General features: G+C 45.6%; 12 protein-coding genes across 12 annotated transcripts; 6 read left to right on the plus strand and 6 right to left on the minus strand.

Annotated features, from left to right (window-relative positions):
- Nucleotides 1-1434: 1434 nt before the first annotated feature.
- On the plus strand, nucleotides 1435-2864 carry N7483_009152 (cytochrome P450; the record flags this gene model as incomplete). Its single annotated transcript, XM_057092579.1, has 2 exons — nucleotides 1435-1836; nucleotides 1875-2864. Coding segments are annotated over 2 exons (1392 nt in total), but the record flags the coding sequence as incomplete, so codon positions are not given.
- A 1485-nt stretch (nucleotides 2865-4349) lies between these two features.
- On the plus strand, nucleotides 4350-4820 carry N7483_009153 (uncharacterized protein; the record flags this gene model as incomplete). The annotated part of the gene is made up of 2 exons (XM_057092580.1): nucleotides 4350-4697; nucleotides 4767-4820. 2 exons carry the CDS (start codon nucleotides 4350-4352, stop codon nucleotides 4818-4820), a joined length of 402 nt encoding a protein of 133 aa, XP_056943754.1.
- A 1374-nt stretch (nucleotides 4821-6194) lies between these two features.
- Nucleotides 6195-7893, plus strand: N7483_009154 (uncharacterized protein; the record flags this gene model as incomplete). Its single annotated transcript, XM_057092581.1, has 4 exons — nucleotides 6195-6500; nucleotides 6611-6898; nucleotides 7013-7099; nucleotides 7234-7893. The coding sequence occupies 4 exons, from the start codon at nucleotides 6195-6197 to the stop codon at nucleotides 7891-7893; spliced, it is 1341 nt and encodes a 446-aa protein (XP_056943755.1).
- Nucleotides 7894-8581: 688 nt separating this feature from the next.
- Nucleotides 8582-10129, minus strand: N7483_009155 (HET domain protein; the record flags this gene model as incomplete). Its single annotated transcript, XM_057092582.1, has 1 exon — nucleotides 8582-10129. One exon carries the CDS (start codon nucleotides 10127-10129, stop codon nucleotides 8582-8584), a length of 1548 nt encoding a protein of 515 aa, XP_056943756.1.
- Nucleotides 10130-11277: 1148 nt separating this feature from the next.
- Nucleotides 11278-11961, minus strand: N7483_009156 (class I SAM-dependent methyltransferase; the record flags this gene model as incomplete). The annotated part of the gene is made up of 1 exon (XM_057092583.1): nucleotides 11278-11961. The coding sequence occupies one exon, from the start codon at nucleotides 11959-11961 to the stop codon at nucleotides 11278-11280; it is 684 nt and encodes a 227-aa protein (XP_056943757.1).
- A 720-nt stretch (nucleotides 11962-12681) lies between these two features.
- On the plus strand, nucleotides 12682-13629 carry N7483_009157 (glycoside hydrolase family 16 protein; the record flags this gene model as incomplete). The annotated part of the gene is made up of 1 exon (XM_057092584.1): nucleotides 12682-13629. One exon carries the CDS (start codon nucleotides 12682-12684, stop codon nucleotides 13627-13629), a length of 948 nt encoding a protein of 315 aa, XP_056943758.1.
- Nucleotides 13630-14468: 839 nt separating this feature from the next.
- N7483_009158 (glycoside hydrolase family 16 protein) lies at nucleotides 14469-15619 on the minus strand (the record flags this gene model as incomplete). The annotated part of the gene is made up of 4 exons (XM_057092585.1): nucleotides 14469-14636; nucleotides 14697-15123; nucleotides 15209-15444; nucleotides 15494-15619. The coding sequence occupies 4 exons, from the start codon at nucleotides 15617-15619 to the stop codon at nucleotides 14469-14471; spliced, it is 957 nt and encodes a 318-aa protein (XP_056943759.1).
- A 608-nt stretch (nucleotides 15620-16227) lies between these two features.
- On the minus strand, nucleotides 16228-17949 carry N7483_009159 (putative general amidase; the record flags this gene model as incomplete). Its single annotated transcript, XM_057092586.1, has 3 exons — nucleotides 16228-16343; nucleotides 16395-16479; nucleotides 16534-17949. The coding sequence occupies 3 exons, from the start codon at nucleotides 17947-17949 to the stop codon at nucleotides 16228-16230; spliced, it is 1617 nt and encodes a 538-aa protein (XP_056943760.1).
- A 361-nt stretch (nucleotides 17950-18310) lies between these two features.
- On the minus strand, nucleotides 18311-19063 carry N7483_009160 (SGNH/GDSL hydrolase family protein; the record flags this gene model as incomplete). Its single annotated transcript, XM_057092587.1, has 3 exons — nucleotides 18311-18491; nucleotides 18548-18736; nucleotides 18843-19063. 3 exons carry the CDS (start codon nucleotides 19061-19063, stop codon nucleotides 18311-18313), a joined length of 591 nt encoding a protein of 196 aa, XP_056943761.1.
- A 534-nt stretch (nucleotides 19064-19597) lies between these two features.
- Nucleotides 19598-20342, plus strand: N7483_009161 (uncharacterized protein; the record flags this gene model as incomplete). Its single annotated transcript, XM_057092588.1, has 2 exons — nucleotides 19598-20030; nucleotides 20098-20342. 2 exons carry the CDS (start codon nucleotides 19598-19600, stop codon nucleotides 20340-20342), a joined length of 678 nt encoding a protein of 225 aa, XP_056943762.1.
- A 1176-nt stretch (nucleotides 20343-21518) lies between these two features.
- N7483_009162 (Rieske (2Fe-2S) protein) lies at nucleotides 21519-22027 on the plus strand (the record flags this gene model as incomplete). The annotated part of the gene is made up of 2 exons (XM_057092589.1): nucleotides 21519-21734; nucleotides 21782-22027. 2 exons carry the CDS (start codon nucleotides 21519-21521, stop codon nucleotides 22025-22027), a joined length of 462 nt encoding a protein of 153 aa, XP_056943763.1.
- Nucleotides 22028-23533: 1506 nt separating this feature from the next.
- N7483_009163 (uncharacterized protein) lies at nucleotides 23534-25421 on the minus strand (the record flags this gene model as incomplete). Its single annotated transcript, XM_057092590.1, has 3 exons — nucleotides 23534-23610; nucleotides 23665-25005; nucleotides 25067-25421. 3 exons carry the CDS (start codon nucleotides 25419-25421, stop codon nucleotides 23534-23536), a joined length of 1773 nt encoding a protein of 590 aa, XP_056943764.1.
- Between the last annotated feature and the right edge of the window lie 933 nt (nucleotides 25422-26354).

Raw genomic sequence — 26354 nt, forward strand, 5'->3', positions numbered from 1 at the left:
CGATAGCTTTAAACTTAACGCTAAGTTTTTGAATGAGGGAGTGGGCAAAGAACAGATTCTTTTAAATGTTCCTGGACTCGGATGTTCGAGGGAAATTCATTTAAAATCTGAACCAAAGCCTTGGGAGATGAATCTACTAGCACTAAGCAGCCACCTCGGCATAAGGCTAGATGGAGGGTATCGACAGGGGCTGTGTTCAACCTCATCATTTTGGGGGCCATTCAAGCACATGAGTTTTCTGTATTCAAGTTGTAAACTCATCTTAAGGATATAGCTCATTCTCACTTGATTTTTTGATATTCCTAGTGGTTTTTATGCGAGTCAAGACTCAACTAAAATTCAAACATCATGGAATCTTCCTTCCTCCTAGTACACATCAAGGGCTTGGTGAGCTTGGTGCCCATATGAGCTTGGCTTCATGGCGCCCGCGGGAGTGGCCCCGGGGACTCTCCCCTCGCTCGCTCCGGCCCACGGTCCCACTCAGGTCGCCCTTAGACGTGATCAAAGCCCACAGGGCCCACAAGGGGTGAGTGAGCCCTGGAGCTGTTTGTTGAAAATTTCTACTGTATTTTGCACAATTCCAGTAATATTAATCTTCCTAACATTGGTTTCACAGTGCCGAAGTTCTGCTCTAAAATATGTAAATCTTCACTCCATGTACTTAGAACCAGTTACATAGTACATAGTGAAAGCATGCAATGCATCGCTTAAAAATATACAAGGGACGAGGTCCGTCTGGTAAACGGTGGATCACCTGGATTTATCCGAGCCCAAGCATCGGAGATTCATCCTCTCTGATCCGCATCTTGCTTCTGTTACTTGCCAGTGGAGAACGACACGTACATGTTGGTTGATCACTTGTTGATCATAGTTGGGGGCCAAGGGGAGCCTTGCTGACAGGCTGGCTGCAATTTGGTGGACCTTAACTATAGTGGCGTATTTATCGATGGCCACTAATGGGCAGGCAAAGGAATATGGGCGAATCATCTTCATTATAAAACCGAGCTTTGAAACATTGGCTGCATTAGCGGTGGTTGCGATAATTGAGTAGCACTGAATGGAGATGAGTTAATGCGCGCATAGTAGTTGCGTGGATACATTCTTCTCATGCGTGGCGGTAAAGGTGCACAATCAGAGAATTGTTGGAAATTGTACCAGAATCCTTAACAAGTTCACCCTCTTATGACAATAAAGTTGACACTGAGTAAATCCTTTGTTTGATCGTTTGTGTTCCTCGAACTCTCAATCAACACAGCTCGAATATCACATCGCGTCTGTCAGCCTCCCCTTCGACCCCCGGGGCTGGTGACCATTTCTCCACAGTCCGAGCTCAGTTCATGCCAACTATCATGGGGATCACCACTATCATTATTCTACTGCCCACTCTGGTAATGAGATATCTGACCTGAATCTGATTCCACGAGTGCTGATAGTGCCAAGTACCTTGTTTTCCAAATCATCAACAATCTTTGGCTTCATCCATTATCGAAGTACCCGGGCCCGCTACTATGGCGCGCATTTCGATTTCCCTTTCTGCTCTCGATGGTGCGCGGGAATCTACCGCATCAAATCAAGAGTTTTCATGAAAAATATGGTGATATTATTCGCGTCGCTCCTGATGAGTTATCTTTCATCGTCCCTGAGGCTTGGCGGGATATTTACAGCAAAGGTCGGGAGTTCGTCCGCCCAGACCAATTCAAGGATCAACCGCCTGGTAAGACAGCTGCCAACTTGATTGCATGCTCAGAACCAGAACACGCTCGACTTCGAAAAATACTTGCGCCTGGATTTTCTGAAAAATATGCCATGGAACAGGAGCCCTTCATCCAGTCTTACGTTGATAAGTTGTTTACCAAATAGACGATCGTCTCCAGAATGACCAATCATCTGCAGTGGATGTCGTTGAATGGATCAACTATCTTGCCTTTGACGTGATCGGAGATCTAACTTGGGGATCTTCCTTTGGCTGCTTAGACGGTCTGACCTACCACCCATGGGTTCAAACGGTGGGCCAGTTTAAGGCAGCAATCGTCGTGGGCGCCCTCAAGTTCTACCCACTTGTATACTCTTTCCTCATGGCCTCAACACCACCCTCAGCTTTACAAGCTGTAATGGACATGTGGAAACTAACAGAGCAAAACGTGCGGGAGCGAGTTGCAGGCGGCGCAAGTCGTCCCGATTTAGTTGGGACAATGATGGCATCTGAGTCCATGACCCAAGAGGAGATGGAAGTTAACTCCATGTTGATTGTGGCTGCAGGGAGCGAATCCGTTACAACAGTCCTGACTGGAGTGATCAATCATCTACTCCGCAGCCCAGACAAACTAAATACGCTTGTTGAAAAACTGCGGACTACATTTCCATCCTCAGAGCAAGACATCACTGGATCCGCTTTGAAATCCCTCCCATATTTGGATGGAGTATTGAATGAGGGCATGCGACTTTGCCCTACAATCCCAGATGGCATGCGTCGCAATATACCCGCTGGTGGAGCAACTATCGCTGGGCAATTTGTCCCTGGAGGAATGGTGGTCTCGGTTCCCCCATTCGCGACCTATCGCGCGTCACGCAACTTCAGCCATCCAACAGAATTTGCTCCAGAGCGCTGGTTATCCGATGAGGCGTCGAGCTCGAAATTCAAAGACGATAGTAAAATCGCTTTCAATCCGTTCTCCCTGGGTGCACACAATTGTCCCGGCCAGAATTTGGCTTGGTTGGAACTGAGGATTATCCTTGCGCGATTGCTGTGGAGGTATGATCTGTCGATCCCACCTGGTGTCGATTTGCCTCGGTGGGAGGAGCAAGGTATCTGGTGGTTTTGGGATAAACAGCCCACAATGGTTCGTTTCAGGAAGTTCCGGTAAAATATCAACGCCAAAAAGGATAAAACGGTCCTACTGGTATTTTTCTCGCGCTTTTGAAATCCATATCGTGAAAATCGAGCCCGGGGTCACCTAGAAGAGAAGGCTAGCTGGTATATTGTTGGATATAATAACATTTGTCTCTTTCTAAACCCAACTTTGGAAGGATCCATGGATTTTTGTGTTCTAAGTGCATGGGACTCCAAAATTTCCAAAGCCTGGAGAGGGTTCCAAGGTTTTGTAGAGACATGGATTTGATGTTACCTATTATCTAATGTCAGTGATGCAATCATGGCCAGTCCATTATAAGAGTCTCACTGCCAAAGATTTTTGACTATCTCTACACTTATACCCTGTATCGACCCCACCAAATCCAACGTGCAGCAGAGAAAAGTACTTGATCTTAATCATGAGGAAGAAACGTGAGTATTCTTATGCTGGGCGCGATCTTCCATGTGCGTCATGCGGGACTCCCATGGACCGGAAAGAGGTACGAGGTCGTAAGTTCTGCCTGTTGGTAACTTTTAAGTTGTGAGGTAACGAAGCTATAAAGATCAACTAAATGCCAGCTCGAGAACTGATGGGAGGAGGTGAAGATGAGCAAAAACCTGAATGGTTTAGAGTTTGGAAGAGTGGCGTATTGAAGCCATGCGTGTTTCATGAAGGCTGCTGGAGACTTTTGGTAAAAAACTTCGAAGAAGAATTTATCCCTATTGGTAAATTGACCATTGTTGTTAAAGACCCCCCCTGGCCAAGATATCAAGCCTGTAAGTCGTTCCCTCATTCCTGCGAGCTACTAAGGTTTGCGACCACGAGCAATCTCAAATAACCTTCAAGTTGGAATTGATGGGAACTACAGATTATATAGACCCAGTGACAGGTACTCCAAGTCCAAGATGTTTTCGATACATCGCGTTTCGGGCTGAGGCAAGGAAGTTTCCAAAGGCAGTCAACGCGGAATTCGAAAAACCTAGAGGACAAATGAATGACTGCTTCTGTTGCATTCCGGTCGAAATTCGCTTCGAAATTGCCTATTTTCTTCCAACACCAGAATATCTTCATCTGAGACTTGCGTCAAAAGCCATGATCCCCATATTTGAAAATCAAGAATTTTGGATGACACGATTTTTCATTCATCGGGAACGAGGATATCTCAATTATCTTCTTGAAGAAGGCTGGAAAGATTGGAGATTAATGTACCGCTGCACAAGCAGACTGAAGCGCCTACCCAAGAAACTACGCTATAGAAGGCTACAGTGGCTTCATACGAGTGGATTAAAGATAGTTATATGATGGTAGGAGCTCCTTTTACTCCTTGGCCTGAGAACGGTTGGCGATTTCATGAACTATTGTGGCACAGAGCCAGTGGAGAAATTCAACCTTGGAATGCGATAGATGTGAGAGTCGGACATACTACAATGAACATATATCACCCCCACTTAGTGATGACACCTGCAAGCAGTGTCTGCAAGTGCTTAACCTATCAAGATGTCAAATCGATATCGCTATGGCGAGCTTGTGGAAATCGATGTCTCTGTTCTTGCTGAAGATGAACATACATTTATCAGCGGGTTCAAGCTTGTTTACACTGGTGGTACGCCGAGCATCCATTTTGGCTATCAGATCCTTCAAAAGCAGATCAAGATTGAGCTTCGCAGTCAGCAGCTGACTGGGTTCCAGGTCTTTGCTGGGGATGGGAGAATTCAGGCTATACGTCCAATATTTGACCAAAGCCATGGGATATGTCATAGTACTATTGGTAATCCAAAAGCAACCTGTCAACCAGTCCTACTCATTCCAGATGGAAAGTTAAAGGCCTTAGCTGGTGATTTTGATGTAAGTCTCGAATTCAGAATTATATGGTTGGTCGTTCAAATTACATGCAGTGCCCTGACTCAATTATAGCTTTGCAGGATGGTAGGGCTGGGATTGGGCACTTCATTGCGTCCAAGATCGTGAGGAGAATTGCAATTGCGGCGTCAACTACTCTTTATTCAAAATTTCTGAGGTTCTGTTTGCTTCGCAAACTGAATTTTTACTAATACTAGTATCGCTTAATGTTTTCCATAGGCGAAATGTCGGCCACTTCTACGGTCGATCCAAGTGCAATTTATAAGCATCATTTTTGTCTTAAATCACGGTTTGCCTTGTCCACTATACCTGAATAGTTGATCAAAAACAACTCTCAAGATTTGAATCATCGACGTACTGGTATGGTTATGATATTGATTCCCCTCGAGCACATGTGCATCATTTTCCATTTCATGGCTTTATGATTTTTCGCTTTATATGACAGGATTACAGAGCTCAACTCGCCACATTCTCCTTTCATGGAACAACAGGTCAAAATATACTCCGTGAATGTTGTCTTTTCCGGAGTGAACCAATGTGAAAGTTAAAATTGAAAGAACTCTTTACCTATCCACGAAGAATAGCGCGGAGAATAGCGCGGGGAAACTTTAGGTTCAAGGCTTTGCGACATTTTCAAACAGAAAAGACAGATTCCGAGGTCCCACTGTAAGGGCTTTGTTGAGTAAAAGAAAATCTTTTTTCTTATGAGTGATATGAATATTCGGCTCTGCACATATGATGTTTGTAGAAATTTAAGTACCGTCACTCACAAACTGACTTTTTAAGTGGCTTTGAACTCGAAGCGTGTTTCGATAACAAATTTGAAGGTCTTTTCGAGCTTTGACGCGATGTATTTCAAGCTCAGTTCGTGTTTGTATTTGAATATCTGGGCAGCGAGGTTTATTGAGAAGATGCATTAGGGGCTTTTGACACGTTACTACATAAGGGTTCTCAACACCTTGTTACTGAGTCCAGCACTGGTAGTAGACTCTGCCAACCTCATCATCGCTCGAAATTCCAGCTTTGGGTCAAATAATGATATCCGAATGTTTGCTGTTTTTAATAGCAGACGGTTCTTCCAAAATGATGCTCCTTATGATGCTATATTTGTTGCGCCATCACCATGGATCAAGATAACCACAGACAGTTCAAAGAAAGACTTCATTCATCCAAATGGCAGATGGTCTCACGGCTCTAACCTATAATCCGCGCTTAGATAACAAACCATTTTGAGCAAACAGGCATTCCAAAAGTCTAAGTTTAGTACTTAAAGCTGAATGAACAAAGACTCCAACCTTGGAATTTTCTACTGCCTTTGAGCGCACCGTGAAGCTCAATAAGACCTCCCCAAAGAGATTTGAAGCAGCATATGAGCCTCCGTAAAACATATTCATTTAACGAACCGGTGGAAACGAGACAGAATTATCTGGAATTGCACCATACCTTCTCAAGGGTCAAAGATAGCACAGCACAGCCGCCAGAATGACAGGCAAAAATCGATCTCGAAAGACACGCGAGCCAAAGAAGCGGCATTCTCGGAAGCGAAAAGCGAGAGACGAAATACCCGGATCAGACCCTATGTCGATTGACACAACACCGGAGCCAAGTGAAAACCCGGTGAATGCAGAAAAGATTTTCTCCTTCTCAGTGAAAGCCCCAAAGTTTGGAGAAACAATCGTGATCACGGACGACACTGACTTTGCTTCGGATGATTATGATGGACGGATCAAGAGGTGCGAGGAGCGAATTAAGGCAGGATATGCAAAGTCAACATTTGAGCAGCAGCTTGTATGATTGAAAGCACTCAAGGCAGCCAAGGAGTAAGTTTGCAGCCCACCCGTTGAGACCACACGGTTGAGTTATCGCTGAGATTGAGAATTAACCTTGCGACTTGATAGAGAGAAAATCACGCAGGAGAGCAACAAGGATTGGGGTGTGTTTCAACGGTTGGCTGCTCTACGAACAATCCAGGACATTTGGAGAAAATAGAAGACCCAGCTGGAAAGGTTCCAAATGTCATAGCAATAATTGCGGCGTATCAAAGCCGCCAACTGGAGTGGGATGGTCTTACTACGTACTGGGCTCAAGGGGAAATGATAGGTGGACCTTCGCCATTTGCTTGGTCTGACTTTAGAAGACTTAATACTCAAGAGAATCGAGGCAATGGAGGATTTTGGGTAGAAGGAGTGAGTCATCTCCAACCCCGGGGTGGGGTCGTGAATCCAATGTACCGGTTACCTCTTAGGTAGAAAGAAAAACAAGTGCGGAGCAAATTTGAACTAATCCGTAACAAATTTAAGATCTTGCATCTTGGTCCTTCTCAACGTCAGCATGCTATGAGATATAACAGTACAACAATTGTACCTGGTAGTAATGGAATGATAGAGGTATGCATGCTCCCCTCCCCTTCCCCTTCAAGTTCTTTGTTTTTGATAGAATGAAAGCACATTCCGGGGGGGAGTAAGGGAGAAGACAGCTCAATTGGTAATATTCGCTAATAAGTCCAATATTCAATTACTAGCTTGATCTTGTCATTCGCCTTGACCAGTCTTTGAGTAATGAGATTGCAGCTAACACTGACTATTTGGGAGTCCCATTTCCCCAACTCAGTCTCAAATTCGAGGATGATACTGGTGCTGATATAATGGCCATTACTAACATAGATCAAACGGCATCAATGGGAAATGACGCCGCAATTTCCCTCGCACCTCTTCATCGTCTTATGGGCTATCTCGTTGTTGGTCAAGCAGATGGTAGTCAAATAGTCTTCAAAACTATCGCTGTGCAGGTTAACATGGTAGGCAGGAACGATAATGGGGACCCTCAGTACATGCTAGACACCTGGACATCTGTAGCCTGCGTCGTTTATGATGACCCTCCACCCCCCGCTCCCCCCGTGTCGCACAGGTTATGTGGCCCCTGGTTACGATCCATGTTTTATGTGGCCAGCGCCCCAGAGTTCCCACCCCATATTTATGCCGCTACAACCAAATCTGCTTTGATGGAAAGCAGCATGCTGCGAGTGGTTCTTGCTTCTCGAATCACTGAACCTGAATGGCACCGTCCAAGGTACGGGGCAGGATGGAATTTCGATACTACAACAGGGAAGTGGACCCCTCACCCGATCGAGGGGCCCGGAAGAATACCACCCCATACCGAAAGGTATGATGATGTTGATTAGGAATCCAATCCCTAATCTGAGCTTTATACTATATATGAAGGAGATCTGGAGAGCAATGCCCACTGTGGTGGGAATCATGCAAGCAATCCAACTACTGAATTCAGTTTCTTCACTCTCACCTTCCTCCAAATTTTGTTTACTATTGCGAACATTGGGATGGATTCCAAAGTTTCATATGTCCCAGTGCTACATAGAATTAGAACTCTTTTTCCTTTCTCGTCTGTCTATACTACAATGTTCCAAGGTCGTGCCGATGTAGGATTCTATTGATTGAACTTAGCTCAGAGTCATTTGATTGGTACTTATAAAACACGATTTCTTCCAAGTTTCCTATGTTGTCACCGAATGAAAGATACATCAATAATTTGGAAGATCGAGGAACCGGCTATGTGGCCGCTGCTGACAGAGTATACTGTAGTGGATACGTACTCCAAGATGATTTGATTTTATGTGTTTTTTATCTAGCAGGCGGTATTCATAGCAAGAATACGGGAGTCTATCATTTCCAGGCAAAAGTATAAGCACTGGAGATGTCTGGTCCATAGTTGAAAGTTGACGAGGTTATCAAGTAACAGAGAGAGAATGCGCTTGAAGATGCGCTCCTCAAGTCACTCTTGAAGACAGAATGTAGACACAAAAAAGATATATTGAGATATTATCAGCTCTGGACACGATGTATAGATTCAACTTAGACAAGAAAAGCTCCTTGTCGAGGCTCGTTCAAACCTGAATGCCAGAACTTCTCAATCACATTGAACACTCCCAGTCTTTTGAAAACTCTTTTCCCTTCTCTCCATCCAACGGGCTCAACAACCAAACCGACAGAGTGACTTAAAAGTAGCCCCCATACCCATATGTGCTGACACTCTTCATCCGTAATATCAAGTTTAGCACGGGCATACGAACTATTGAGTTCTTCTTGAGTCGGGAAATCACTCCGTTCATTCTTCGCCGAATCAAATGTCCGCCTCGCGACGAGGAAACGGCGACGTGAGTTCTCGATAATCTGAAAGTATGCATAAAAGATTCGGGCTGAGACACTCAAAATTTTGTAATTGAGAATATCTCCATCATCATCGACCTGAATGCTATCCATGGAAATCGAACGTGAGATTTCTTCCATCCCTGTCATGTGCTTCTCTCGTTTGAAAAATTCATATCTTACACTGCCATCAACAGAAGCCCATGACCATGAAGGGGCTCGCCTCTCAATAGGCCGCTCCATCTTTCGGCTAACGCTTTTGGCTTTTCCATTGTCAGATTCCCAGAGCAGGCCCCATGAAAGATCCGACTCCCAAATCCCAGCAATATAGCGTCCTCCTATGTATGGCTTGACCTTTTGCGCGACTCCACCAATGGCGGGAAGTCTATCGTGCGGATCGGTAAGGAGTCTAGGCATGTAACTAGCCAAAATATTTTTGTACCAATCGGCTAGGTAGTCCAGTCTTCCATCTGGCGGCGCTGGGGATTTTGAAATTATGAGTGGACGTGAATCGCTCGGATTTGATAAAGAAAACGACTCGTGTTGACACCCATCCTCGTACTGCGTTTGCCCTCCGCATCGGAAGGTAAACTGATCTCTGTAGTAAACCAGTAGTCTCGAAGGAAGTACAGCTTCTTCATACATCCACGCTCGGTTTCCCGTTGAATCTGTCGGAGCAGTCTGAGGTTTAAAGTCACGCAAATATATATGATTGTTCTCATTATACTTGAGCTTGAGTGGCTCATGGACGTGATGGTTTCGTGGTAAGAGGAAACTCTCGTGCACAGATTTGATGTTCAAGGCCTGAACCGTGAGACTCGAGTTCTCGAAGATATTTTTCATCCGGTGTATCTGCTCTTTCTTAACTTTTGGATCGTCTTGCACAATACAGAGGACGTCGATCCAAATGTAATTTATTTCGAACTTTTGAGAGAGTCGTATGATGTCTTTGATTGCTCTTGGGAGGGACTTGTAGTTAATGAAGTGTTTCATCTCGTTGATGTTATTTTTCATAAGCTGAACTGGTTGTTTTCTGACTCCCCAAGGGTAGCTGAAAGCAATGTAGGGTGCCTTTTCTGATAATTCACTCTCTGTGATCCGCAAGATTGGATTCAAATTATCATTGCCTTGATCACTAGGGGAGCTTCGTAGTTGAACGACGAATCTTGGCAAAATTGGGTTCTTCAAAGAGTTGCATGAAGCATGCTCCTGAGAACAGGAGGTCATCCAATTCCTGATTTTTGCCAATGCCATAATGCAAGCAGGGTCACGATCTATCGCTCTGGTTTGGATATGACTTGAGATCTCTTCATCTGCGGATCGATTAAATCAGGGGGTTGAACCAGAAAAATTGATATCAGAAGACTAGAATTCAGGGAAGTACCAGGGGTTGCAAAGGTCTGAAACCATATCCATTTTGTTCCTGCATGGAAATCACTGACGCTCGCTGTAGGGCTAGCAGGCTCTCTTGCAAGCTCCGATAAGAGATCATCGCTGCCTTGGATAGAGCGTTATCCATTTAGGCCACTACCGGGCAAGTGTCCGCCATTGTAACGAAAAATGATCGATGCAGTTCGAAATGTATTGGATAGAGGCTCTGAAGAGAGCCAAGCTATTACCCCGACCTCGTAGAGATATCGACAAAAATAACAACCATTCGATCCTGACGATATGAGTTCTTCAAGGTTGTGCCAAGGGAACTCAGCATCCAAAATTTCTTTCACTGGGGGCATCTGTTGGCACAAGGTGCAGAGTTGGTCTCTGTTCTGTACAAGTGCCATTTTGTCACCGCGATAGTTGAGAGAAACTCTGAGTTTAGCCAGAAGGAATCTTAGACCATTGAATGCCCAGGTCTCGGCTAGTTATATTATCTCGAAGCTGAGGCTGCTGTTGAATAGTATGCGACCTGGTAATAGAATGATGTTCTGAGCCTTCAAATGTTGAATGACCCAAATCCCAGTGGGTCCACGGTTGTGTATCGATGGATTCAAGTTGCATACCAGGTATTCAGTTCAAGCTCTCACTGACAGGCTGCCAGTAGTCCTGAAGAGTTCCGGTGATTCAAGTTCGAGTTCGCGTGGTGTTTTGATGGAACCAGAAGGAGTTTACAGTGGTTCAAAGTCCGATCATGATGATTTCCCAAAACTTGAAGTTCAACTTTAATTTTTGAGCCAATCCCACCATGACATATGTATCCACGCGGTTGGTGCAGTGGCAGTGTGTAGTATCGACTCCGAGTCCCATTTATTAGTAGGGGCCGACCTCGGAACTTTAACCCTGCCCTTTAAATTGAAGTACTACTAGTAGTACCACTCCAGGGTATCCTATACAGAGTGAGAATTTTGAAAAGTACCTAGGTAGTATAGAAACTTGAACTTGAATATTTGAATCATACACATGTATTATGATGATGCTTTCTTTTTCCAAACATGTACGGGCCTAGCAAACCCCTCCTCGTCTCTCTCAACTTGCATTATCCTCTCAAATCCCAGCGCTTGCAATTCAGACTCAAACGGTGGTCTGATCTTGATGGTCTTATACATCTCTCTTAACTCTTTATTCCTCTTTGAAGCTCTAGCATAATTGCTCATAGGCTGCGGCTCTACGACGAGATAACCTCCCTCGTTCAGTATGCTTTCTATATGCGCGAATACATTCAACAACGCAGCGTCCCCGTTGTTGAGATGTATCCACTTAGTCACAGAGAGCAGTAGAACAACATCGAATTTGCCCAGCGCAGTACCCTTGTATGCGGACGTATCCATAAAGTCAAAGTACTCAAATGTACAAGGCCCATCCGGGTATGCCACCTTTGCCTGTTCGACCAGCCACGGGTCGATATCAACACCAACTGAGGCGGCTGCACCGCAGTGAGCCATCACCTCATGGGTCAGTTTGCCCGCGTTGCAGCCTAGGTCTATAACTCGCGCGTCACGGAGGATGTCTGATGGAAGAATGGAAAGGCGCTCGTCCGGGACGGTGGGCGCTCGGAATTTGGTGTAATATTGGTGGTAGTTGCCATGGCGTGCAGCGAGATGAGTGGCTTTGAAGCGCTCTGCGTTGGAGAGTTCTGTTGTCTCTGCCATAATTGGAAATAGTGCGAGTGGGAGGGCAAATGAACGCGTTGGTGATTGTCAATTGATGTTAATTATATCGAAGATAAAGCGTGTAGTTAAAGTGTAGTACACCGCATAGACATTGTACTCGAAGTTGAAGATCATCAAAATTTGGTATCAACGACAAAAAGTTGTGTTTGTTAAGTTTGCATAATATTGTTGCCTGACAAATCAGGTGTCAGGTGCCTTGTAACTAACTAACCAACTAGAACTAATATCACCATAAGCAACTGAAAGCGCGTAGATGTTGCTAGTAAAATTCAAGTCAGTAAATCCTGCAAGATTCAGTGATGAATACCGTGGGAGGTGTTTGGAAGATAGAAACAATCCCCACGCGGATTACTATTTTGCTCTATCAATCAACGGCGAGTGATGAAGGTACATATTTCAAGTTGATATGGTGATTGTCGCGCCAGTGGTCCATGGAGACGATAAAATTTGAAGGATCTGTAGAATGATACAGATCTGTTCAGCCCAACTTGAAGGATAAGAAACAATATTTTCTGAAATTCGACGATGAAAGAGTGTGAAGGAGTATCAGGAGTTGAAGATCTGGACCCTTTCAGGATTCATCTCCACCTGCAATATGACGTAATGTTTGCTTACTGTTGTCCCCTGCGGCCCTGCCTGGGCACTTCCTTTGGCGCACAGATGTGAAGGCCTAACCTCCATACAGAGGTCGAACTCAACATGCCATTCCGACAGGCACTTCAGGGAATCATTGACAAGGCAGACAAGGCGTGGGATCAAATAAACAATCGCTCCCCTCAGCCGGCGCCGTCGTACAACAGGCCTCCCCCACCGCCTATTCCAACCTCCACCAAACCATCACCAGCCTATCAGGAACAGCAGCCTCAGATCTACTGGCAACCCAATCTACACCCTCAAGCACCGGTGTCTTTGAATTTCTACCACGAACAAGGTCAACATGGTTGGGGCAACAATGAGTCGCAGAATTATATCGACAGTCCTCAAAATTCATTCCATTCAGCCCAAGGCGATGCAGTGATCGTGCGCGCTCTGATTAACCACGGGCAACCCAACCATGCCCAGAAGTTTACCAGTGCGAGACTATCGAGTCATCAGACTCTCAGCCGGCCACGAGGATGTCTGTCGGCCAGAATTACAGCGCCCGTGGCCCGAGGTATCTGGCCAGCCTTTTGGCTGCTGCCTAAAGATCCCTTCAAGTGGCCCGAAGATGGTGAAGTCGACATAATGGAAGCTTGGAATGGCGATGCTGTCAACCACACATGTCTGCATTGGGGTCACTTCAATGGCCAGGATTGGAACAAGCATCGCGTTCTTGAAACCCCCATCCCCAATATCAGCTCACCGGTGGGTGTTAAGTACGATTTTATCTGGGACGAGGACGAAACAACTGGCAAAGGGCGCTTGGTCTGGTTGATTGATGGTATGCCTATCATGAGGGCGGAGAAGCCGCCTGGTACGAGGAGGATGAGCGAGTTCAGAATTCTCATCAACATTGCTGTTGGAGGAAATGTCTGCCAGGGAAATCTGCCCAGCGATGGATGCTACGAGACAGTAGTTCGTGAGCTCGCCATGTGGGACGCCCCTCCTGGCGGTTGGAGAGAGTTTGACAGGGCCTGGAATAATTCCAGAGATGGTAAGACCATGTAACGAAAAGGCGATCAAAACAAGTGAATTCCCATCCCGAAGTTTGCCAACTCTACCCATGTCCCGTAATTTCCGAGTTTCTAAAAGAGGCAATTGGCGAGGCGAGTGGTATAATGTACCCCAAATTACTATGGGCAGGTATGGGTTAAATCGATGCGTATCAGTGCTCACGCAAGTATCCCGAAAGAAAATTCCAACACAGTCACCTCTTATTGCTTCAAGCTCTCGGGTCATACTACTTCTACTGCCGGTCACACTTTTGAGAAAGGTAGTTTATAGATGTCGAAATACACTTCCATGTTGAGATATTGAACTTGCGCCTCTTGCATTGAAGTTACTAGCTTCAAAACTCGCACATGCAATGGCTCAGGTCCATGCGTGTGCCCAGGTGGTCCACATCGATGATACCAAGTGAGTAATGGGTAAGCTAAGCCTTCATCATCAGAACTTGCACAGCAGACCCCGCCGAAGCAGATATTTCAAATACAAATTCTCTGCAGCTGCCCACCTATAAAAGCCTTGATTAGCACCTGGGCATTATCTAGATGTCAATTGATATACTGTTTGAACATCCAGATGCAGCTACCTATCTCACCAACTTGAAGTCAAAGTCGGACTCAGACTCGGAGTCACAAGGAATTTCCATAAATTCAACATATCAAATTCATTACTATATCATATTATCAAATTGGTCCGTGGGGTGCAAAAAAGAAATCTGGGTGATTGCCTCGGAGCAACTAAATCAACTTAATATTTCTTGCTGATAAAATTCCAAGCCAAATAAACGTACAGCAAACAGTCAAACATGGATTGGGGGCATGGAATCCACGACTAATCAGTTCTCAGATATTTTGATATACCTTCAGTGATCGCACTCTCCAGTATGATTCCGCAAATGCCCCTGGGTTATTCTGAACATATTCCACGCATGTTGCCGCCTTAGGAGCACACACTCTGCTACTAGACCAGGATGATCCTGCCCAGCTACCACAGAAAGTGACATCAAAAACCTAGAGAAGGCAGATTAGAAAAGGATCAAAAGTCTATGGGGACTCTGAAGTAAGACGAACGATATGAAGATTCTGAAATTGCGAATCAATGTTGCAGGGTCCGGAGAAACTCGCGACAGGGGTTCCCCATCCTGCGGGATTGGGGTTTCCAGTGACAATATCCCAAGGAACACTGGAGTTTGAAAATCTCCAGACTTTGATAGCGTTTCCAGTCCACTCAGTAGCAAATACACCACCGCCACGGCCGTTGAACGCATCGCCATAAGACGCAGCGTCGGGGTCAACAATACCGCATCCACCACTGCCGCCCGGCCCGGTGGAATAGATATAGCAATTCCTTCTGTCGATATTTCCACTGAAGCCCCCTTCATCTACCGAACAGCCATCATGGTCTGTGTGTAAAGTTATTTCGTTGTTCGGGCCTTCGTTCACGCCCTCGATGATATCAATTTCGCCGGCAGTTGGTGGCACGGTACCAACCATCCAACTAATATCGTCAGTCAGTCAGTACGACACTCTATTCACGAACGTTTCTCGGAATTCTACCACCGAGAGATGAAGAATAGACTTACAAAGCAGGCCAGGTACCGCAAATACTACCCGGCATATGAGCCAAGTCGAGAATAACCAGTGCATGGTTATATTCTTTGTAGCTCGTCAGCCGCACACTGTGACGACCAGCATTATCTGCGACATTTCGGCTGTCGACACTCAGGTAAATCGAGCCACCGGACGCGCTGATAAGACCGGTATTTCTTGCGTCCCACTTGTTCACGTATTGCACAAAGCCCCTGGTTGGATCGGGTTCCTGATTACTCAGTTAGCATAATTTGTTTATCGCGGATTATTGCACCAACCGTGAAGAAGTCAAACTTGTCGAAGAATGAGTCATCGTTGCCATAGTCATCTTGCAGTCGATATTCAGCAGTAATCAGTTTCACAAATGTTGCAAGACCCAAGAGAAGGACGTGATGGAGTTTCATGATTGTTGAAGTCTTTTGGCGGTTTTTATTCTGATAAGACAAATTTCAAATTTGAAAAGAATATCGATATTGATCAATAGGAATTAGCAATAATCATACAGATTTCGAGTTCCAAAGGTGCGAGTCACAGTGAATAATCTAACTTGAATTTATTGGGATCTGCGATGACGACGTTGTAGCTTCACTGTCAATAGCGCCGACACCAAGACGGGAAGCGGCCCCTTTTGATACCAAGATGGGCATTTGTTCACCGGATATTTCATCATTGAATGTTGTAGTAGTACCAAAGACGGCTGATAAGCTCATTTATTTTATTTTAGAGATTTTAAGTCTACCAGGTTTAATCCACGCGGGTTTCCGAAATCTGAGCCGTAATAGTTCAGGATATCCCAGACACAAAATACATGGGTAATTTCTAGATGCATGCACTCATTTAGCAGCGATAAATTTACTACTGCAAAAAGGCATTTCACTTTCGGTGATTTAATAGATTCGAGTGCTGTAGGGGTTAAAAGCATCTGTTACTTGAAGAGAGCTAAAATCAAATCCGTGCTTGGAAAATCTCGACAACAGAGCCAGGATATGACAGGCATTTTCTCGCGAACCAATCACTCCGCTAATATAGCTTCTACGATCTTTGCATGATGCAAGAGAGATTCGTCTTTTTGTCGCCGTCCGACCAGCTGGACGTGACAGGGCATATTTTCAACTTCCTTGGGAAGATCTAGATTTGTCAGAAAATATAATGATCAGAACTAAAATATGAACAACTCACAGGGAGGTTCATATTCGACATCGCGAATGAACGCGGCATCCGCAGCCTCATTCGACCTGCCGAAAGGGATAATGCACGCAGGGCTCTAGAAATCGAATTAACCTTGCAAATTAGATATTATCCCCAGAATGATTCTCACGTCAACTAAATTAGCGATGACAGTGTAAACTGGAAGACCATAAGTGTCATGGGGAACTGCAGTGCCCTGGTATCCAGGCCCGATGATAGCATCGAGCTTGTTATTAAGATACAATCGGCGCATTTGGGCCATAATTTCCAGCTTGGCTTGATTCAGTTCAAATATTTCCCGAAGAGTTGGCTCTGGGCCCTTTGGCTGATCAAGCTTGTATGTCACATTGAGAGACTCAATAAATGGCTCACCACTTCTGCTGATATGCTGAATAGCCGTTTGGTCCGGATCCAGGAGGAAGAAACGGAATGCAACCTGAGCTGCCGATGCCAAGAAGGAAACTTGATCAGACAGATCGACGATCTTATGTCCCGCATCTTCCAGCTTTTGGACAGCAGTTTTCAGTGTACGCTGCATGTTTGGATGAAGTGGAACTCGGGCATCCTCTGGTAAGACACCGATTGTGAGCCTGTCCGATTTAGTAGGCTCCATCCAAGGGAATCCTAGGGTCATATCATCCATATCATCGCTCGGCTCGTCGAAAACAATACGAAGAAGCATCTCAGCATCACGGACAGATTGGCAAAGGGGCCCAGCGACTGCTGGAAATCCGGGAGAGCCAGGTCGGGAGGGACTAGTTTGACCAGCATATGGCACACGACCGGCGCTCGGTTTGAACCCTACAGTCCCGCAACACAGAGACGGGATACGAATCGACCCCGCAATGTCAGTCCCAATCCCCAAAATAGACCCTCGAAGTGCCACCAATGCGCCTTCACCACCACTGCTTCCTCCAGCAGTCAGACTACCACTGTGGGGATTCAAAACACGACCGAACACGTTGTTCTCGGAGTCAGCGGTCATCATGGTCTGAGGAATGTTGGTCTTGACATAGAGCACAGCTCCTGCCTTGAGAAGAATATCCACCAAAACGGAATTCTCTGTAGCGGGTGGGTTATCCAAAAAGGAAACGAATCCGAGTGAAGATTGGACGCCTTTCACGTTGAATGAGTCTTTTAGACTGATGGGAACACCATGAAGTGGGCCGAATGGTTTACCATGCGTCTGGAAGTAGTCATCAAGCTCCTTCGCTCTGGCAAGAGCTTGCGGAAACATGGTCTCGGTGAGGCAAGATGTGATCTGCTGCGCAATGGCAGCGCGTTTGCAGAATGCAGTTGCGACATCAATAGCGCTAAGTTGACGAGAGGCCAACTTGTCTCGAAGCGCGGTGGCATCGGCAATCTCAGTGATGAGGATCTCTGCTTCACTTAGGAGACCACAGCTCGCTGGGATATCAAGAACAGATCCACGTTCATCATGGACTTTCTCCAGAATATCTGCAGACAATCTCCATTCGGAAGGGATCTTGGCGTCGGCTTCAGTCCGCTTAGCGGAAGCTTTCTCCTGCCACGTAGAAATAGTCATAGTTGGAGCTCAGAGTGAAAAGAAAATAATTTTTCGAGGAGTGATTGAGAGAATGAGAGATTCAGAGTGAGAAAATCTACTGAACTTGAGGGTTTTTATATCTCAACTCCTCTCAAGTTGGCGGGGTTGCATTTCGTCTCATGCAGTACTACGGGCCAATCATATGTCTTTGCGCGCTGATAAAAGGTAAACTGTCAAAGTATCAATCAATCGGCAGTTTGAGCATTATATGACGGGATTAAGAGATGATAGTAAAGACAAATTAGATAAATCAATCGTGATTCATTCAAAATGCCCGAGCAACTCTTGATATGAGACCAATCTATGTGTCGTTGTTTCCTCGGCTTCTCGGTCAGCGTAACTATACCGAATCATCCGCCGGGTCTTTTGCCGCATATAAAGGTGCGAAATGCTCGGCAATCACAGTCCCCATCAAATCGTATCCCTCTTCTGTAAGGTGTAAGCCATCATCGAACATCTGTTCTCTAAACTCCACCGATGCATCATGATTTGGAATTGCGCGACATAGATCAAAGGCATAGCTGAGAACGATTAGCTGAAGTCGACTTAGCAGCGCAAGTATATATTGGAAACTCACAAGCCTTTCTGTTGGTGAGCCATTATGGCCGCGTTCAACTCAGATCGTGTGCTATCCAGCTTCTCCGACCGTGTCTGGCATTCGGGTATAGTCAAAGCAAGTACTTTGGCCCCGGACTCTAGAGCAATATTCCAAGCTTCCTGGAGACCAGTGTATATCTCATCGACGTCGCGCCGGTAGCCCAAGTCACTATCAAAAAGTGGGACACCCTAAATCAGTAGCAAGCCAATGGAAACAAGGAAAATATGGGGAAGAGACGAACTTGGTACCGCCCAAACATATCACCCAGTCATACTTCACTTTGCTGCACTTGTCTTTCATTCGCCCCAAGAATGATCCGGGGAAAACAACTAGATCTCCTGGGAGTCCTTCGACCGTAGTAAATACTTTAAGGTCTGGAAACTTTTCTGTGAGAACTTCCTTGAATTTCCCATCGTAAGGGTGAAATTCAAGGCCAAAGTGGAAGTAGCCTGCGGTAAGAGAGTTGCCGAAGCAGAGGATCGACAGCCGGGGCATGATGACCTTGATCGTATCACACTAATAGTCTGAGAATAGGAATTCAGTTGAGATTTGATGATGCCACTTTGCGATATTTAACAAACGAGTTTAGAATTTAGGCTGCTCTGGAGTCCTGAAAAAGTACCCTTGCATTATTAGGCAAACAACAAGCCAAATTTGGATTAGCGTCATTGCTACAATTACTGTAGTCTTTCAAATGTTCTGCCTTGTTGCCTTATTGATGTGCAGCCAAGATTGTTGCCTAACTAATCAGGTGCTTAACTTTACTGGTCTTAGTTCTGCAACTTGATTGCTATCATTTCGATCTTTTTTTGGTATTTTATTCAGGTTCATACTGCGATGTAACCTCAATTCTCACCTCATCTGACAGTGACTCACTTATTGGACGCTAGGTTCTCTTTAAACGCCCCCTAGTCGGCATCCAGATTAGGCTTAGATTGGAGCACACTATAAATACCAGTCATCCCCCCCATGATGACCACCAAGATAAACACTTTTCTAGCATCTCAATTGTTGTACTTTGATACCAAGATGGGTGAAGCAAATCCCCGCTCGATACGATTCCAAATTCTTCCTGCGACGGCAGATGACTTCTACGCTTTAGCGGAAGTGGAGGCTGTCTCAAATCTTGCAGCAGCCAAAGTCGCACGGGAATCAAACATCACATATTTGATGTTTGGCCACCCAAAGAGTGGAGAATGCAACAAAGATCGGGCAAGAGGTCTCAACGAAATGCTACGCACCGACCCAGCCATGAAAAACTACAAAGCTGTTGTCCAGGACGACAATGGACAAGACAAGATAGTTGCCTGGGCTCAATGGGGCTTTTACACGGAGGTTCAGCCCATCAAAGACTGGACAGATAGGGAGTGGCCGGAAACTGCCAATGCGGCTGCTTGTAATGGAATAATTGCAGAGATTTCCTCTGCAAGAAAGAAGCATATGTCTGGAAAAACGCATGCGTGTGAGTCTATCCGCCTGAAAATTCGTATTATGTCTCATTTGTGACAACGTGGCCGAGACCAATGTAGTTTTGCAGGTTCTTGCCACGCTCCCTGAATATCGCTGCCAAGGTATCGCATCTACCATGCTTAAGCAGGGCATTTCAGAAGCAAAGGAGAAAGGATTGAATGATTTCTTCCTGACCGCTTCTGCTGATGGTCATGACCTATATGTGAAGTATGGCTTCCGAGACATTGAACACCTGGACATGGATCTTGAAAGGTACGGTGGCGTTGGTGACGCCAGGATCATTGCAATGGGGCGTTTTGATTAAGGTCGGGTGGGGCTTTAGTACAAATGGAATGATATTTTGAGACCATCGGTACTAGTTCCTTTCAAATTGTTAATATTGATGAAAGCTTCAAGCTGAGAATTGAGACTTTCTCAAAGGGCATCGACCTCCTACAATCTCAGAACTCGTACGCATTCCTACTAGTAGATTCAATATCACAAAGAAGCCCGCGGCCTTGAACGGAAAGCGAAATCCATTATATGAATTGTTCGGACTCTATCAGGGTATATAACCTCCAATATTCACCCAGATCTATGATATTCTTTCTTCCATCTAAACTTGCCGACTCTTCGTAAACAAACATTTGAAGGTCAAATCCGACCGCAAAGATACTTCTGCCATCTTTGGGTCGACAAAAACAAATCTAGTATCAAGTCAGTCACCACCGAGTCAAACAGTCTGCGGAATGCTGCAGGCACATCATTGGTGAGTACAACCTTGGAAGTCGTCATCCTTTGCAAGCTGCCTCCTGTTCAATTTCAAGGTCTAAGATTCTATCTGATCTAGTCCCGTCGGTCGACCAACTCATGCATTGGATCGCAACAGATGTGTGAAGAATCGGCATATAGAGTTCTGTGCAACACACACAAGTGACTATCACAGAGTAGGAACTTGTTGTGTCAAATGTGATCAGAAGGAAAAGCGTTCTCAAGTAGCTGACAAGGCGGGAGAGAAATAATCGCGATCTTTCAATGTTTCCTGTATTTAGTAACTAGGTAGTTCATCCCAGTTACATAAACGGAGATAGTATCAGAGCATCCTTCACTAAATTATTACCTACAGTATACAGATACGCCGATTAGTTCATAGGCAAGGTATGCAATTTCAATGATTTTAGCATGCTCCGAGTCTTTCCAAGCTCGAACGAATCGTAAACCAGCCTGAAATGCCTCGATGGCGTTCAGATTTGAATCCAATATTTCACAGTAAGCCTTCATCTGGATGTATGTGAAGCTTTTGAAATGCACAAGATCCATTAAAGATAAGAGAAAAGTGGGATTTGAGGAAGAAGAACAAGTGCTGGCCTTTGATATTGATGGCTGATTCAGCCGGCTACTGAAAACATTAGCCGACGAAAATCAATACCCGATCATGTATGTACATTAAACTTGATCATTGCATGATTGCTCTTAGTTTATGGGAAAGAAATCCTTGAAAATGTCAGAAGAACAATCCCAGTGGACATTTGTTGGTCTTGTCTCCTCATTTCCCGATATCAGTCATGATAACGAGAAATGTCATGTCCTCCCAGGATGCAAAACACTCAGTATACCCAGACAAGACGTTGGAAATACACGAATGAATCGACTATCCAATCTGAATGATCAAGTCCTAGTTTTCAAGTACAAGGGATTCATTCATGCCATTGACAATGTGCGTTAGAGACTGTGCTCCAGGCGATTTGGGCTGACAATTTCCAGCAATGCCCGCATTCCTCTTTTCCATTGAAGGAAGGCAATGTCTTTGATATTGAAGATCTCGGCACGGCTGGTATTCGGTGCTTTCGGCATGGATGGCGCTTTGACCTTTTCACGGGGAAGGGGGATGGTGGACCTCACACGCTGAATCTGTGGGATATTGAGCTTCGGGATTCGTCTTCTCTTGAGGTCGGCACTCCAGGAAAGATTGAAAAAGAGGTTTGGGTGAAGAGGCCTCCGCGGAATTGACAGGGATTGTGATCTTAGCTGAATTTGGGCGACTGTTGTCGAAGTATGCATCATATACATGATGATGTACATGGACTTAGTCGGACTCTGACGATTGATTCTCATGTTAGATAGAGATCATTCCTCCTTCTGTGACTCGTTTTTTGTATTGTGACTCCTTTTCCGTACGGAGCAGGGGATGGGATCGATAGGAGCCAGGTAGTCAAATTTGAATTGCCATGAATGAACATCCTCAAGCCTCTAGTTCCCAGCAAAATGACTGCACTTCATGTTTTTGAGAAAACTGTATTCTCTGCGGGCCCTTATGGCGTTTTCAACTGCAGGGTCTTGAATGATGTGATGTTTCAAAAGGAGAAGTTATCCTAGACGTAAACATGATCAAGGACATATTTGTTGGCCATTCTCTGGGTCGGTGCTATCCGATCAGATAAGCACTTCCAGGACTCAGGATCCTTTTAGTGAAGAAAGCAAAGCTGTAGATCTACACTGTGGTCAGGATCAGCGGATTCTTAAGTGTCTTAGATCATATATGGAGTAGCTCACCAATCGGATGACCTGCCTCGATCACTTCATGCAAATTCTCCGCATCATGACGATACACAGAAAGCCAGGCGTTCCAGTTATATCGGTCCCCAACAGAAGGACAGGCGCCACAATTTGGGACATCGAAGTGGCCGTACAGCGAGATAGCGACCGAAGGATAACCAGCTCGGTCGCAAAATGGCTCTGGCCACCACATCTAAAGCAGAAAAGCAAACTATCAGCAGAGGAATCGTCAAATGTGGAAGATGGGATTCGGCACATGACTTCAGGTCTCAGCGAACCACAAAATACATACCTATTCGTCACAGAGGGCGCCAACAAGAGAATTGTCGCATTGAAATAGTAGGTCCACCAAAATTGCATCTGGGGAAGAGCGAAAAGTAATGGGAAGAAGAATACGAAAAATCAACAGCGTCCACCTGCTATGGATGCGACCGGTGGTTTGTGGTACCTGCAGAGAGCGAAGTTGCTCGCCAATAAGTATTTTTTTTGTATTTGAGACGTGACCTGAGAAAGGCGAGGGGAAAATAAACCGAACCTCGGAGAGGACGGTACAAGAAAGGAGACTGGAGGCGAGGGGAAAGAAACCGAACCTCGGAGAGGACGGGGTGCGGAGAGGAGAAGGGAGGAGAGAGGAGAAGGGAGGAGAGAGGAGAGAAACCAAACGTCACAGAGAGGGAAGGAGGGGGTGAGAAACTGAGCCTGACAGAGGAAGGTAAAGAAACACGGCGGGATTCAAGTTTAGTTTTGACGACTAATTAATATTTGAACATCGTCTTCATTCAACTCCTTAATCATGATTTGATCCAATCCAATAAGTGTGATATACAGATATTTCTCATACAAATGATATAGTTCAGTACAAAAACAGTGAGCGCGAGTCTCAAATTATGATTCCAAGCTTCCCATCCGACTCTATGTCAACGCCGGAAAAAAAGATCGGGAAATTAATTCCTCACGCGTTTAAGATGCGTTCAAGTTGAGAGGAGAGACACAAGAGAACGAGTTCAACTCTGTACCCTCGAATGCATCGATCAGGCCTGAAATCGGAGTTAGCTTTAGTAGAGAAAAGGGATTAGATTGGATATACTGACCAACAATAGCAGCCCACATGCCCAAACCACACATTGCCAAGGAGGCAAGGAAGTAAATAACATGCCAAATGTTGATCGCAACTTGGAATTTGCCTCCAGCAAAGAAACCGCGAACCAATCGCTTCATGCCCCATGAGCTTCGTGAAATCTGGCCAGTTGTAGGATCAAATCCATCACCCGCTGCCTCGTCGATAGTATTCTTCTGAATGTCGTATCCAAGGGCGAAGAGCGGAGGCAGAGTGTAGCTCAGGTTGAGCAGCATGGAAGCAGACATCACACTCACGAAACCATCAAAGTCGGGAATGGCAGCAGCGATGATATAAGCGATGATCCACCAGATGGGAACCAGCAGAGCGTAGATGAGCTTTCCACGGCGGGACTCCATAGGTGGAACCTTGAGAATATCGACAAGAATATTGTTGTAGACAACCTTGATACCGATATTTCCGTACAGACCAGCCGAAATGAGCGCAGCAACAAGGGTAACCATGTTACCCAGAGTTTGCCAACCGTAGATACTGACACCCATGTAGCTGGGGTTGAAAGAATACTGTCCTTGAAGGTAGTAGACAACACAACCGTAGGTCAGGTAGACGGAGTAGATGAAGAACTGAGCACCCCACATAGCCTTAATAAAGTCCTGAGGACGTCTCATCTCAGCCATGAACTCAACGAACAGCTGGGCACCAGCGTAGGCCAGGACACCGGAAAGCATGCCGTTAACAGCACCCAGAGTTCCATCTCCTGGGGGAATGTTGCTGTAATGGATGATAGCCGGCCAGACACCATCTGCACCCTTTGTAATTGTAGCAATGTTAGTGGCACTGCCCGCGGAACCAAGGGTAGCGATCTCGTAGTTGGGAGGCGAATTGGCCATGACACCCATAGTCATGAAAATGACAAAGATGTTCAACCAAACAGCAAAGTTCGCGATCCAACCGTAGGCCTTCAAAGTTCGGATCTGAGTGATGAAAAATCCTGCAACGACAAACAGAATAGGGCAAACAGCATAGCACAGCTTGAACTTGGAAACCTGGGAGATGTTTTCACCATACTGGAGGGTGACTTGACCGGTGATAAGGACCAAACCGATGGCTTGCATCACGTTCGTCAAATGCCGACCAAATTGACCAAGCGTGCGGAAACCAAGATCACCGTAGTTCTTCACTGGGAACTCATAACTGTCGACACCGAGATAGACGCGCCAGATGAGGTATCCAGAGTATCCGACAACCAAACCGAAAACCGTATAGAAGGCGATACCAGGTCCCCATCCAAGAGTACCCATCGCATAGCCAGCTCCATAGGGTCCCAGAATATCCGTAGTGATCAAAAAGAAGCCTATTTATAAATGTCCAGTCAACATCCGTTTACTTATTAGGAATTCTCTTTTTCCACTTACAGGCACCCCAAGAGGCAGATCGAAACGCGCGACTGGCATTTGTCCACTCCTCATCGGTGATCTCCATTCTCTTCGAGCGATTCGTGAAATCCTCCTCAGTGAGGGTCGTCGTGACATCCTGCGACGATGCCTCGCTTTCGCCTTTCTTGCCGAAATACTGTCGGTAGCTCACCACCGGAGGATCTAGCAGTTCCTGTTGTTCTCTTGTTCGCTGCGCATAGTAGCGGTATTCCTCGAAGCTAACACCGGAGTCATACGCTTCACGAGCCTGAGGTTTAATCACGGCAGGTCCGATGCTCTCGGCGACATTGTACTCTGGAGGCACGTCAACCTTTTCCTGAATTTTTTTCTCCATGTTAAATACACTAGAGTCTCAGGTGTGACTCTTTTCCCAAATCCCAAATCCCAGTTCAAGAAAAAAATAATCAAAAATTTTTTTCCCTGAGGGGAGGGTGGCAATAATATGCGGAGAAGCTAAGCATTCCTCGGTTCGCTCTATCCGTGCCACCCGACACCAAGCATTGGGCGCCTCATGGCTTATTGTGGGTAAGATCACCAAAAAACGTGGTTCGATAGGGTGTAGACGCGTATGATAAGTTCTTTTCGTGTCACTGGTTGTGCTTCCCTATCTCCGCGATCTCTCCGAAGTGACGATCTGTATGCAAACAATGATATTCTCTGCGTAGCTGATCTTTTGGCTTATTACACCTGCTGATAAGCCTCGTGGTTTTCATGTCACATCCGGGAATTTCGAAGCTGGTGGATCGGACGGCTTGAAGGTGGAGAACCGGCATAAGCGAAAGGCTCGGAGATAGGCCAATGTTCCATCGAGAAAAATCAATATAATCTTGTTTCGTTCCTTTAATTGGCTCGGGTGTCGCTTACTTATCGTCAAACTCCACCTCCAGATGTTCTGGTTTGACACTTGAACCTATATAGGAAGGTGAATTTGACAGATGCCTTTTCACCCCAGCCTTGTGTGAGATTTATGTTACATGTACTTATTACCCTGTAGTTCGGAGATAACAAAGAATGTCTTCTATCAGGCTTCGAGATGTATTCGCGGCATCTGGAAGTCTCCGGGTAACTTGAACCTATGCAGAATGCTGCATCGAATTTTTCTAGAACGTCCCAACAGGAGTCACAAATTGACTAGGTACCCACAGACTGCCATTAGTCTCAACAGTTTCTCCACCGCCCGCTTGTGCATAACACCATAAACGCAAAAAAAGATGAAGGGGATTGGTTGAATGGAATATCCTCCGATTGTAGCCCGAGATTCAGCCTT

This window comes from Penicillium malachiteum (genome assembly GCF_028827825.1).
Source record: "Penicillium malachiteum strain IBT 17515 chromosome Unknown utg000004l:1.0-4883003.0:1.0-4884900.0, whole genome shotgun sequence".
NCBI lineage: Eukaryota > Fungi > Ascomycota > Eurotiomycetes > Eurotiales > Aspergillaceae > Penicillium > Penicillium malachiteum.